The sequence below is a fragment of the Symphodus melops genome (genome assembly GCF_947650265.1).
Source record: "Symphodus melops genome assembly, chromosome: 5".
NCBI lineage: Eukaryota > Metazoa > Chordata > Actinopteri > Labriformes > Labridae > Symphodus > Symphodus melops.
Genome location: NC_136695.1, coordinates 8,909,317 through 8,922,743, shown reverse-complemented (window position 1 = coordinate 8,922,743; position 13,427 = coordinate 8,909,317). Strand labels below are relative to the sequence as shown.

Here is a 13,427-nt window from a genome sequence, read left to right as displayed (position 1 = left end):
CAGAGTCGTCTGTACTTCCTGAGAAGGCTGGGGTCCTTCAACATCTGCAAAAAGCTGCTGCAGATGTTCTACCAGTCTGTGGTGTCCAGCGTCCTCTTCTACGCCGTGGTGTGCTGGGGAGGAAGCTGCAAGAAGAGGGACGCAGCACGCCTGGACAGACTGGTGAGGAGGGCCGGCTCTGTGGTGGGTACAGAGCTGGACTCACTGGTGACAGTGGTAGAGAGGAGGACTCTGGACAAAATGCTCTCCATCACGTCCCTGAACCTTTTAGTTCTATGAAGAGAAGTCCCTGAACCTTTTAGTTCTATGAAGAGAAGTCCCTGAACCTTTTAGTTCTTGGAAGAGAAGTCCCTGAACCTTTTAGTTCTTGGAAGAGAAGTCCCTGAACCTTTTAGTTCCTGAAGAGAAGTCCCTGAACCTTTTAGTTCTGGGGATCTTTGATGGAAAAGGGTCTTTAGAAACATCAGCTCCTCATCAAACCTGGACTACTTTCAGCTTCTACTCACTGTGGAGGACAGCTCTCCCAACTAAACACATATCAAGACTGTATACCCAGCACTACAACATGTTGATGCTCCATTCACTGACTTTACTGTTTTCATGGAAACGAACTGATTCACTCTCATGTTTGTGTTTCATTTCAAGTGACGGTGAAAGAAGACAGTTATGCTGTGTTACCGTGTTCCCTCAGCACCAAGGAGAACATCCAGACCACGGTCTTTGACTGGAAGAAAGGCGGTCAGGATGTGTTCTTTTACAATGGAAGAGATTTTAACAGTCAGCTTGAAGGTCGAGTGTCACATTTTAACGAGGAGCTGAAGAACGGTAACGCCTCCATAAAGATCAGGAAGACGAAGGTGGCCGACAGTGGAGTCTACACCTGTATTTTTCGTCATCTGATCTCATCTCATCCTCCTCAGCAGTTCACCATTGAGCTGGTTGTTGGTGAGTTTTTTTTTATTTTTATTTTTTTATTATATTTAAAAGCATTGTTAGTAAGATGACAGGTTTAAGAGTCACTGATGAACTTTATTTATTTTCTGCACAAACGAGATGTGACGTGATTCAGGGAGTTTTTAAGGGAACATTGGGGAGAGAGAGAGAGACAGACAGACAGACAGACAGACAGAGAGAGAGGAAAGATGCCACAGGTCGGGTTTGAATCTGGTCCACCTGCTTCAAGGACTAAAGCCTGTGTACATGTGGAGTTCAAACTAACCACTTGTCCACCAGCATCCGGCTCTTTGACTCTTATTACAAACAAGTCTCCTCTCTCCTGCTGCAGCTTCAGCTGGTTTATAAAGTCAGAGACTGAAGCTTTGTATTCAGATTTTAGATGATTTAATATAACTGGATAAAATGTTACTTTCATAGTCTGAACATGAAGCATATCTGCTCTATATGTCATGTTAATAACATCACACACATTCTCTAACTTTATATATTTTCTTTTTTCTTTCAGAGTGCATCTTAAAGGACAGAACATCGGAGGAACCAGGTGAGTCCTGATGATGTCACCCTCTGCCTGTCACGCGCTCAGGTTGACCCCACAGACCTGATACCACTCAGGAATATTTAAAGTATTTCTAATTCACTTCAGTGGACATTATTCTTCAGTTTGTGACGTAAAGACTCACAACACGTCAGTTTAAAGGAATCAATCAAAGCTTTTTGTACGTTAATATAACCACCACACCTAGCAGCTCTGATGAAGGGGGTTCAGGTCAGGTGGTCTACAGGGTCCTTCAACATGTCAGCCTGCTGGGACAAATAATCGGATTTATCATTGAGACATGAATTTAGCTTCTCTATTCCTCCTTTTATAAACCTCTTTAATCAGATATGTGATGACCAGAGGATTCACATGATTACATTTCTGATGCTGTAAAGAACCTGAATAATTTCTTATTTATTCCCTGTTCACAGTTGCATGTCGAGAGCCGAGCCGAGCCGTTCAGGAGCTTCTCCTGAACCTAAAGTGGAGTGGAGGGACAGTTCTGGAAACATCCTTCATGCTGAAGAACCACAAGTCACTAAAAATGAAGATGGCAGCTACCACATCATCCTCCAAACGACTGTGACCAAGACCGACACCTACAGCTGTGTGGTCACACAGGACGCCATCTGTCATCAGATCAACTCTAGCAACTATGTGTACATCCAAGGTGAGATTCTCCTTCATAATAATTAAATGTGTCTTTGTTTTAGCGTGCTCAGACTCAGGTCAGAGTGATTCAGCTCAAAGCAGTGTATACAGGGATTCAGTCCCATTGAGCCATCAGGTAAATGTGTCCACCTGAGAGCAACGTTCAAATCTAAACTGGGACTCTGTTTGATGAATCACCAGTGACAGGAGAGATAATGAACTGGGACCATTGAGAAATCACCAAAGTCCCAGTGAGCTGTAGTGAATATATCTATATATACCGTAGATTCCGGACTATAAGCCGCTACTTTTTTGTCACATTTTGAACACTGCAGCTTTTACAAGGATGCGGCTTATTTATGGATTTTTGTTGGGGGACAATGAGCTTCTGCCGCAAGAACATTTCACTTCGTCACGTCGGATCTTAATATCAGTCATTTTGCGTTCATGCACGCACCATCATCATGGAAAACACATGGAGAAATACATATGATGCAGCTTTCAAGTTAAAGGCGATTGACCTGGCTGTCAAAGGAAATAGAGCTGCTGCACGTAAAGTTGACATTGACAGCGACAACAAAAAAGAGACTGAGGAAGTGAGTAATGAAGTCATTCTGAGGCAGTGAATGGATGGACTTTTTCTTGTGAAATGTATTACTGTATTAAGGTAATCTTTTTCGTCAGCCGTGTTACAGACATGTTCGATAAAGGATGTCCAGTAGGCTTCGTATTTGCAGATGTTACCGTTAGCCTATGTATTTAATTAAAAGTTAAAACAATGTTTTTGTGTCACGTCTTTCCGTGTAAATAGCTCTGTTACAATGTGGACACCTTCGGCTTATAATCAAGTGCAGCTTATATATGTTCAAATACATTTATTTACTTATTATTAGCCGGTGCGGCTTATATCCAGGTGCGCTCAATAGTCCGGAATTTACGGTATATATATAAATGACTGTCTACAAAATATGTTGCACAATATTAATTATTTCATATCAATAAAAAAAAAAAACTCACATCAATTAGGTTCACAGATCTTGTCTGAATAGAACAGAAACGTCTGATTGGCTACAGACGATTCACTGCTGAATGTTTGAGAATCGAGCTTCACACAAGACAGTTTGTATGAAACGTAACCAGATCCAAATCTGTTTTTAATGAAAACTGTAAATACTTTTTATAGAAAAAAATAATATATTTTATTTGTTTGATGGCGCCTTTCCCTCCCCTGTCCTGTTCACCCTGTATACCTCTGACTTCCAGTATAACTCTGAGCTCTGCCACATGCAGAAATACTCGGACGACACTGCGATAGTTGGTTGTGTCAGGAATGGACAGGAGGAGGAGTACAGGAGCCTGATCGAGGACTTTGTGACGTGGTGCAGTGCCAACCATCTGCAACTAAACGCCTCCAAGACCAAAGAGATGGTGGTGGACTTCCGAAGGAACAAACCACATCTAGAACCTGTTTCCATCGGGGGGGTCGACGTGGAGGTGGTCAGGACCTACGGGTATCTGGGGCTGCAACTGGATGACAAGCTGGACTGGTCGCCTAACATGGACACTACCTGCAGGAAGGGACAGAGTCGTCTGTACTTCCTGAGAAGGCTGGGGTCCTTCAACATCTGCAAAAAGCTGCTGCAGATGTTCTACCAGTCTGTGGTGTCCAGCATCCTCTTCTACGCCGTGGTGTGCTGGGGAGGAAGCTGCAAGAAGAGGGACGCAGCACGCCTGGACAGACTGGTGAGGAGGGCCGGCTCTGTGGTGGGTACAGAGCTGGACTCACTGGTGACAGTGGTAGAGAGGAGGACTCTGGACAAAATGCTCTCCATCACGTCCCTGAACCTTTTAGTTCTATGAAGAGAAGTCCCTGAACCTTTTAGTTCTATGAAGAGAAGTCCCTGAACCTTTTAGTTCTTGGAAGAGAAGTCCCTGAACCTTTTAGTTCTTGGAAGAGAAGTCCCTGAACCTTTTAGTTCCTGAAGAGATGTCCCTGAACCTTTTAGTTCCTGAAGAGAAGTCCCTGAACCTTTTAGTTCTGGGGATCTTTGATGGAAAAGGGTCTTTAGAAACATCAGCTCCTCATCAAACCTGGACTACTTTCAGCTTCTACTCACTGTGGAGGACAGCTCTCCCAACTAAACACATATCAAGACTGTATACCCAGCACTACAACATGTTGATGCTCCATTCACTGACTTTACTGTTTTCATGGAAACTAACTGATTCACTCTCATGTTTGTGTTTCATTTCAAGTGACGGTGAAAGAAGACAGTTATGCGGTGTTACCGTGTTCCCTCAGCACCAAGGAGAACATCCAGACCACGGTCTTTGACTGGAAGAAAGGCGGTCAGGATGTGTTCTTTTACAATGGAAGAGATTTTAACAGTCAGCTTGAAGGTCGAGTGTCACATTTTAACGAGGAGCTGAAGAACGGTAACGCCTCCATAAAGATCAGGAAGACGAAGGTGGCCGACAGTGGAGTCTACACCTGTATTTTTCGTCATCTGATCTCATCTCATCCTCCTCAGCAGTTCACCATTGAGCTGGTTGTTGGTGAGTTTTTTTTTATTTTTATTTTTTTATTATATTTAAAAGCATTGTTAGTAAGATGACAGGTTTAAGAGTCACTGATGAACTTTATTTATTTTCTGCACAAACGAGATGTGACGTGATTCAGGGAGTTTTTAAGGGAACATTGGGGAGAGAGAGAGAGACAGACAGACAGACAGACAGACAGACAGAGAGAGAGGAAAGATGCCACAGGTCGGGTTTGAATCTGGTCCACCTGCTTCAAGGACTAAAGCCTGTGTACATGTGGAGTTCAAACTAACCACTTGTCCACCAGCATCCGGCTCTTTGACTCTTATTACAAACAAGTCTCCTCTCTCCTGCTGCAGCTTCAGCTGGTTTATAAAGTCAGAGACTGAAGCTTTGTATTCAGATTTTAGATGATTTAATATAACTGGATAAAATGTTACTTTCATAGTCTGAACATGAAGCATATCTGCTCTATATGTCATGTTAATAACATCACACACATTCTCTAACTTTATATATTTTCTTTTTTCTTTCAGAGTGCATCTTAAAGGACAGAACATCGGAGGAACCAGGTGAGTCCTGATGATGTCACCCTCTGCCTGTCACGCGCTCAGGTTGACCCCACAGACCTGATACCACTCAGGAATATTTAAAGTATTTCTAATTCACTTCAGTGGACATTATTCTTCAGTTTGTGACGTAAAGACTCACAACACGTCAGTTTAAAGGAATCAATCAAAGCTTTTTGTACGTTAATATAACCACCACACCTAGCAGCTCTGATGAAGGGGGTTCAGGTCAGGTGGTCTACAGGGTCCTTCAACATGTCAGCCTGCTGGGACAAATAATCGGATTTATCATTGAGACATGAATTTAGCTTCTCTATTCCTCCTTTTATAAACCTCTTTAATCAGATATGTGATGACCAGAGGATTCACATGATTACATTTCTGATGCTGTAAAGAACCTGAATAATTTCTTATTTATTCCCTGTTCACAGTTGCATGTCGAGAGCCGAGCCGAGCCGTTCAGGAGCTTCTCCTGAACCTAAAGTGGAGTGGAGGGACAGTTCTGGAAACATCCTTCATGCTGAAGAACCACAAGTCACTAAAAATGAAGATGGCAGCTACCACATCATCCTCCAAACGACTGTGACCAAGACCGACACCTACAGCTGTGTGGTCACACAGGACGCCATCTGTCATCAGATCAACTCTAGCAACTATGTGTACATCCAAGGTGAGATTCTCCTTCATAATAATTAAATGTGTCTTTGTTTTAGCGTGCTCAGACTCAGGTCAGAGTGATTCAGCTCAAAGCTGTGTATACAGGGATTCAGTCCCATTGAGCCATCAGGTAAATGTGTCCACCTGAGAGCAACGTTCAAATCTAAACTGGGACTCTGTTTGATGAATCACCAGTGACAGGAGAGATAATGAACTGGGACCATTGAGAAATCACCAAAGTCCCAGTGAGCTGTAGTGAATATATCTATATATACCGTAAATTCCGGACTATAAGCCGCTACTTTTTTGTCACATTTTGAACACTGCAGCTTTTACAAGGATGCGGCTTATTTATGGATTTTTGTTGGGGGACAATGAGCTTCTGCCGCAAGAACATTTCACTTCGTCACGTCGGATCTTAATATCAGTCATTTTGCGTTCATGCACGCACCATCATCATGGAAAACACATGGAGAAATACATATGATGCAGCTTTCAAGTTAAAGGCGATTGACCTGGCTGTCAAAGGAAATAGAGCTGCTGCACGTAAAGTTGACATTGACAGCGACAACAAAAAAGAGACTGAGGAAGTGAGTAATGAAGTCATTCTGAGGCAGTGAATGGATGGACTTTTTCTTGTGAAATGTATTACTGTATTAAGGTAATCTTTTTCGTCAGCCGTGTTACAGACATGTTCGATAAAGGATGTCCAGTAGGCTTCGTATTTGCAGATGTTACCGTTAGCCTATGTATTTAATTAAAAGTTAAAACAATGTTTTTGTGTCACGTCTTTCCGTGTAAATAGCTCTGTTACAATGTGGACACCTTCGGCTTATAATCAAGTGCAGCTTATATATGTTCAAATACATTTATTTACTTATTATTAGCCGGTGCGGCTTATATCCAGGTGCGCTCAATAGTCCGGAATTTACGGTATATATATATAAATGACTGTCTACAAAATATGTTGCACAATATTAATTATTTCATATCAATAAAAAAAACAAACTCACATCAATTAGGTTCACAGATCTTGTCTGAATAGAACAGAAACGTCTGATTGGCTACAGACGATTCACTGCTGAATGTTTGAGAATCGAGCTTCACACAAGACAGTTTGTATGAAACGTAACCAGATCCAAATCTGTTTTTAATGAAAACTGTAAATACTTTTTATAGAAAAAAATAATATATTTTATTTGTTTGATGGCGCCTTTCCCTCCCCTGTCCTGTTCACCCTGTATACCTCTGACTTCCAGTATAACTCTGAGCTCTGCCACATGCAGAAATACTCGGACGACACTGCGATAGTTGGTTGTGTCAGGGATGGACAGGAGGAGGAGTACAGGAGCCTGATCGAGGACTTTGTGACGTGGTGCAGTGCCAACCATCTGCAACTAAACACCTCCAAGACCAAAGAGATGGTGGTGGACTTCCGAAGGAACAAACCACATCTAGAACCTGTTTCCATCGGGGGGGTCGACGTGGAGGTGGTCAGGACCTACGGGTATCTGGGGCTGCAACTGGATGACAAGCTGGACTGGTCGCCTAACATGGACACTACCTGCAGGAAGGGACAGAGTCGTCTGTACTTCCTGAGAAGGCTGGGGTCCTTCAACATCTGCAAAAAGCTGCTGCAGATGTTCTACCAGTCTGTGGTGTCCAGCATCCTCTTCTACGCCGTGGTGTGCTGGGGAGGAAGCTGCAAGAAGAGGGACGCAGCACGCCTGGACAGACTGGTGAGGAGGGCCGGCTCTGTGGTGGGTACAGAGCTGGACTCACTGGTGACAGTGGTAGAGAGGAGGACTCTGGACAAAATGCTCTCCATCACGTCCCTGAACCTTTTAGTTCTATGAAGAGAAGTCCCTGAACCTTTTAGTTCTTGGAAGAGAAGTCCCTGAACCTTTTAGTTCTGGGGATCTTTTTTTTTTTAAGGATTATTTTTGGCCTTTTTGCCTTTATTGATAGGACAGATAGAGTCGGAAAGGGGGAGAGAGTGGGGAGAGACATGCGGGAAAGTGGCCACAGGCCGGACGCGAACCCGGGCCGCCCGCGCGAGGAGCAAGGCCTCGCAACATGGTACGCGCGCAGTCGCTGCCGCTGAGCTATCGGCGCCCCCAGTTCTGGGGATCTTTGATGGAAAAGGGTTTTTAGAAACATCAGCTCCTCATCAAACCTGGACTACTTTCAGCTTCTACTCACTGTGGAGGACAGCTCTCTCAATTAAACACATATCAAGACTGTATACCCAGCACTACAACATGTTGATGCTCCATTCACTGACTTTACTGTTTTCATGGAAACGAACTGATTCACTCTCATGTTTGTGTTTCAGTTCAAGTGACGGTGAAAGAAGACAGTTATGCTGTGTTACCGTGTTCCCTCAGCACCAAGGAGAACATCCAGACCAGTTTTTAAGGGAACATTGGGGAGAGAGAGAGAGACAGACAGACAGAGAGAGAGGAAAGATGCCACAGGTTGGGTTTGAATCTGGTCCACCTGCTTCAAGGACTAAAGCCTGTGTACATGTGGAGTTCAAACTAACCACTTGTCCACCAGCATCCGACTCTTTGACTCTTATTACAAACAAGTCTCCTCTCTCCTGCTGCAGCTTCAGCTGGTTTATAAAGTCAGAGACTGAAGCTTTGTATTCAGATTTTAGATGATTTAATATTACTGGATAAAATGTTACTTTCATAGTCTGAACATGAAGCATATCTGCTCTATATGTCATGCTAATAACATCACACACATTCTCTAACTTTATATATTTTCTTTTTTCTTTCAGAGTGCATCTTAACATGTTGACATTCTTTACATTACCATATATTTTTGCCTCTCGATGTAACAGTTTTAGTTTGTTTATGCTGATTGGATGTTACAAGGCAGACACATGTTCATATCATCAGGAGAAAGTAAAGACTCTGAGGGTTCATGTAGTGTGTTAGCCTTTCTTGAATCCTCGATTCAGGACGTGTGATAAATGATTTATCAGACAAAAAAGTTTTCTTTTGTTTTTTTTTCTTTATTTCCATTTTTGGTTGAAATGTTCAGGATATTTGACTCAACTTGTCTATAATATCTGTATGAAGCATGTCCAGCAGGTGTCCACAGAGCGCTCTTAAACTTTTATAAAGTTACCAAAATAAGATAATTCACCACACTTTAGCTGTGTCCCATTCCAGAGGTTGCAGCCTTCGGAGGGCGTGGCCTTCGCGGTCCACGAAGGCACGTCCTCCGTGGACCGCGAAGGCTGATCCACGCGGTCTCCGAAATGAGACGGTCTGGTCTTCCTACTTGCGTCACTAACTGTTCGGTCTCCTAGCAACCCTGAGAGTGTCCGTTTTTTGATTGTACCATTTCATCAACACAACTCAACCGCAAACACCTAATTTTTATATTTATATTTATTTTATATATACAATGGAGCCAGGAGATACAATGAATTTATTTGTTTTGATAGTACAGTTTTTTATGATTCTGAAAAAGAGAGAGAGGGAGAATTATATGCGCCGACGTGTGCTTTATCTCCGGCTGAGTCAGCACCATGGACAGGTGAGTTTACCTTCAGATTGGTTAACATGTTTGTACTTTAGCTTTAATTTGATCCTTAACTTTAAGCTTAGTTAGTTAACAACAACAACAACAACAACAAACGTAGTTTATATGGCTTATCAATCAATAAACCTTTAGTTGTATAGTGCCAATTAATTCACAAGTGTTATCTCTAGCGCTATCTAAAGACAAAAAGCAGGTATCTCAGCTTTTCCACATTTAATCAAGTTATTGTTTATAATGAATTTCCTTCTCTGTGTTTTCCCAATAGGCTAATCCTCGTACATACTGCAGGATAAACCTGAGCATACCTGTGCTGGACAGGTTTTTCAACCAGCAGGAAGACACACGGCCTGATTTCCGGCTTAGCAGGGAGGCTCTGCAAGTGCTGCTGGGCCTTCTCTACCAGGATCAAAGACACGGATGGGGTGCTACAATTGAGACCCTGGTGTTCCTCTTCTGGCTGGCAAGTGGAACATCGTACAGGGTGGTCTCCAGAGCCTTTGGGATTCCTCGTTCCACTGTCCACCGCATCGTTCACAGGATGACTGAGGAGGTGGTGGCCATTCGCCACCAGGTCATCCACTTCCCCACCACTCCTCAAGACCTGGAGGCAGTTTCCCGTGGGTTTGCAGGGCTGGCGAGACACAGGGCCTTCAGAGGAGCAGCTGGAGCGATAGACGGCTACCATGTCCGCATCAAGCCACCGGGCGGCCCTGATGGTCAGTGCTATGGGAACAGAAAACTATTCCCTTCCATCATCCTGCAGGCTGTTTGTGACCATCAGGGCCGTTTCAAGGACACGTATGTGGGCTGGCCTGGGTCTGTGCATGATGCACGAGTGCTCAGGCACAGCCCACTCTATAGGCGTGGACTCTACCCTCCTCCAGGGCAGTTCATCCTGGCAGACGGGGGGTACCCGTGCCTCCAACACCCACTTCCCCTCATCACTCCCTACAAACAGCCTGTACGAGGTGTGGGAGCCCAGCGCTTCAACGTCTGTCACTCCAGGGCACGCTCCATTATAGAGCATGCTTTTGGGATGATGAAGACGAGGTTCCGTGCCATCTTCCTGCAAGCGCTGGAGGTGCACCACACCTTTGTACCACATGTAAGTAATCATTTAATAGGATATTTTACAATTGTTAATAACAATAAATCAAACGGGAGGATTTATTTTTCAGGTGCTATAATCTTTTCCTTTATTTATCATTTACTATTTCAGGTCATAACAGCATGTGCCATCCTCCACAACATCTGCCTCGGGGCAGGTGACATCGTGGCCCCAGAGGATGAGGCTGAGGAGGATGGGGCAGAGGATGAGGGGGAGGACGGTTTGGAGGCAGTCAGTGGTGCTCCCTGGCGGGACCAGCTGTCTGCAGAGATGTCTGCCCTGGAGGAGGTACCACCAGACCACCAATATTTGTGACATGGCAGCCGTCAATCGAGTCAGTCCTGCAAACCCGGTCATTGGACGATGCGGTGGACAGTGTAGAATCCCAAACACTCTGGAGACCACCATTTGCCAGCCAGAAGAGTGTCTCCATTTCCTGGTAGAAGGCCCAGCAGCATTAAAATCAGGCCGTGTTTCCGGCTGTCCAGCACAGGCAGAGCCAGGTTTATCCTGTAGTATACATTTTGTTTTTAATCAAAATAAATGTAAATAACAGATTAATGTACATAATATATTGATATTAAGATTTTAAATTACATTGATTTTACTTTTGTTTTTTTTATTTATTAATAAATCAAAGTTCAATTTATATTCTGCTGGTGGTTTTCATTGTAGCTATACCAGTTCATGTTGATAATTGACACAATAGAGGTTACATTTTGGACAGTATAATACTGTGAAACATGGTTACAATAATACTCTTCATACGGATACAAGAATCATGGTTTTGATCAGAAAGATCACAATCAGAAAGTCCATTTCCCTGTAGTGCCAGACTAAGTGTGGTATTTTATACGGAAGCTCTGAGGATTGGATTAAGTGAAAACGCAGATGCTTCAAGATATCCTTACCTTGTTGTCCTGTGAGAAACTATGATCAGCGGCTCCTCCTCCTGGTCTCCCACTGCCGCGCTGGGCCCTGAAGTGTCCTCAGGGATGGAGGCGATTAGGACTGGGGGTGAAGTGGAATGCTTCTGTCCCAACACCTCATCCATGAGGACAAACCAGGGCCAAGTTGTGGCAGTGGGTTTCCCACTCACGCCCTCACCTGACCCTGGACACTTGCAATCCTAAGGCAGAGGAAATCAATCATGGCAGTTGACTACAACAACAATAACAGCAGTAAACACAAATGTTATCAATTTGTATGGATAGAACAAATATAAATTACATTTCAATGCATAGATTACATACTTTGTATTTCTTTTCCAGGTTGTCCCATTTCTTTTTTGCCTGCATAGGTGACACACTGCCATCCAGGCCCATTGTCTGTAAAATAGTTCTTAATACAGAGATAACAGAAAAAAGAAATCATGTTAGCACAGGGGTGAAAACTCACACACATCCCTCTGACATTATTTTAGATTTAAAAAGTCATCAGTTTTCATTATTTACTGGGTGCCTTATTATTGTGGCCTTTATGATGAGGACCGATTACAGCTTTAAGTACAAGTACAATGGTGATAATACTGCCCGTTGTTTTTCTTAATTACCTCCAAGCAAAGCTGGCTGTGTGTTTGGCTCCTGTGAAAAGGTGATCGGTTTCCCCCGCAGCTGCATGAACTGAGCAGTATGCTCCTTGCTCCCTGAAATCAAACGAAAAATGTTTAACAAAAATAACGTTAAATTATGCTTCACTCTACCTGTAATGTTCTCTGTTGCATTAATAATGACAACTTTGTGGAGATTCACGTTGCCCTTTATTACCGTTCACTGTCGCCATCACGTTCCATTGTATATCGTCATCCGAACTACAATACCCAGCATGCATTGTTATTTCCGCCTGGACTACGGTAAGTGTTGAGGGACAAACATGTTTCATTAATACAACATCTCCCTTTTTTTTTTTTTTTTCAACACAGCACATATGTATTGTGTAAATCACATCCACCCAAAACAGATGTCTTCAACATTAACTCCTTATGCAATAAACAGCAAATGATTATGATATGTACGGACAGTACCTCATATCACATAGTGTAATAACAAACTTTTTTTTTTTTTTTTCTAGTTAGCTTATAAACACCATAAAATGTAGTCTCAACATTTCTTTAACGACACATGTAAAACATGGCATTGTGTAACAATGGGCAACCTGAGGGCATCGATCCGCCTACACCCTTCACAATTCACAGGTCAAGAATACTTCTGGGCTTTATAACACGACCTGATCGAGTAGTTGCCGGAGAGTTCTCGTTGGTGTGTGGTGTGCTAGTCTCTTTTACAGTTGGTTCTGGTTGTGACTGCTCTGGAGTTATAGGTTGGTCACACGTTGGTTCAATGGCTGGTGGTTGTGCCTGGTTGCTTGTCAAGTGTCGTCGATTGCGGCTTAAGGTCTTTCCTTCATCCGTGCGGATGATGTACGAGCGTTTGGTATCGGCTGGTTGGAGGATGACAGCTGGTTTCCACCTGCCAGTATCTTGCTGGTATCGGACATGATCTCCTCGCTGTAGTGGGGAAAGTGGTTTAGCACCGTGGTCATAGTACAGTTTTTGCGTGACTTGTTCTCTTCTCCTCGTTGCCTGTACTGCTCTCCAGTCTGTAACACGGGGTCTTAAGTGTCGAGTTGTGACTGGGAGTACAGAGCGTAGACGTCGGCTCATGAGAAGTTGTGCTGGTGACTTGAATCCATCGACAGCCGTGTTCCGGTGCTCTAAGGTGGACAAGTATGGGTCAGTTTTCTGAGCATGAGCTTTGTCTAATATAGTCTTGGCTGTTCTCACTGTTCTCTCTGCGAGCCCGTTACTCTGCGGATAATGGGGGCTAGATGTAACATGCTCGAAGTC

General features: G+C 43.5%; 1 protein-coding gene across 2 annotated transcripts; it reads left to right on the top strand.

The window, feature by feature from the left end:
• Nucleotides 1–9,324: 9,324 nt before the first annotated feature.
• LOC306824292 (putative nuclease HARBI1) lies at nucleotides 9,325–10,976 on the top strand. Of its 2 annotated transcripts, XM_079344379.1 has the most exons (3): nucleotides 9,325–9,468; nucleotides 9,740–10,190; nucleotides 10,694–10,976. In XM_079344379.1, the coding sequence occupies exons 1-3, from the start codon at nucleotides 9,337–9,339 to the stop codon at nucleotides 10,741–10,743; spliced, it is 633 nt and encodes a 210-aa protein (XP_079200505.1). In that variant the 5' UTR covers nucleotides 9,325–9,336; the 3' UTR covers nucleotides 10,744–10,976. The 2 variants fall into 2 exon arrangements, with proteins under 2 accessions (XP_079200505.1, XP_079200504.1); XM_079344378.1 differs by having other exon boundaries at nucleotides 9,740–10,976.
• Nucleotides 10,977–13,427: the final 2,451 nt, after the last annotated feature.

What these genes read in the sequence shown, in the direction of transcription:
- LOC306824292 (XM_079344378.1), top strand. Translation starts at nt 9,337, where the DNA reads ATGGAGCCAGGAGATACAATGAATTTATTTGTTTTGATAGTACAGTTT. An exon ending in TGAGTCAGCACCATGGACAG is followed by an intron (nt 9,469 to 9,739) that starts GTGAGTTTACCT and finishes TTTTCCCAATAG; the next exon opens with GCTAATCCTCGTACATACTG.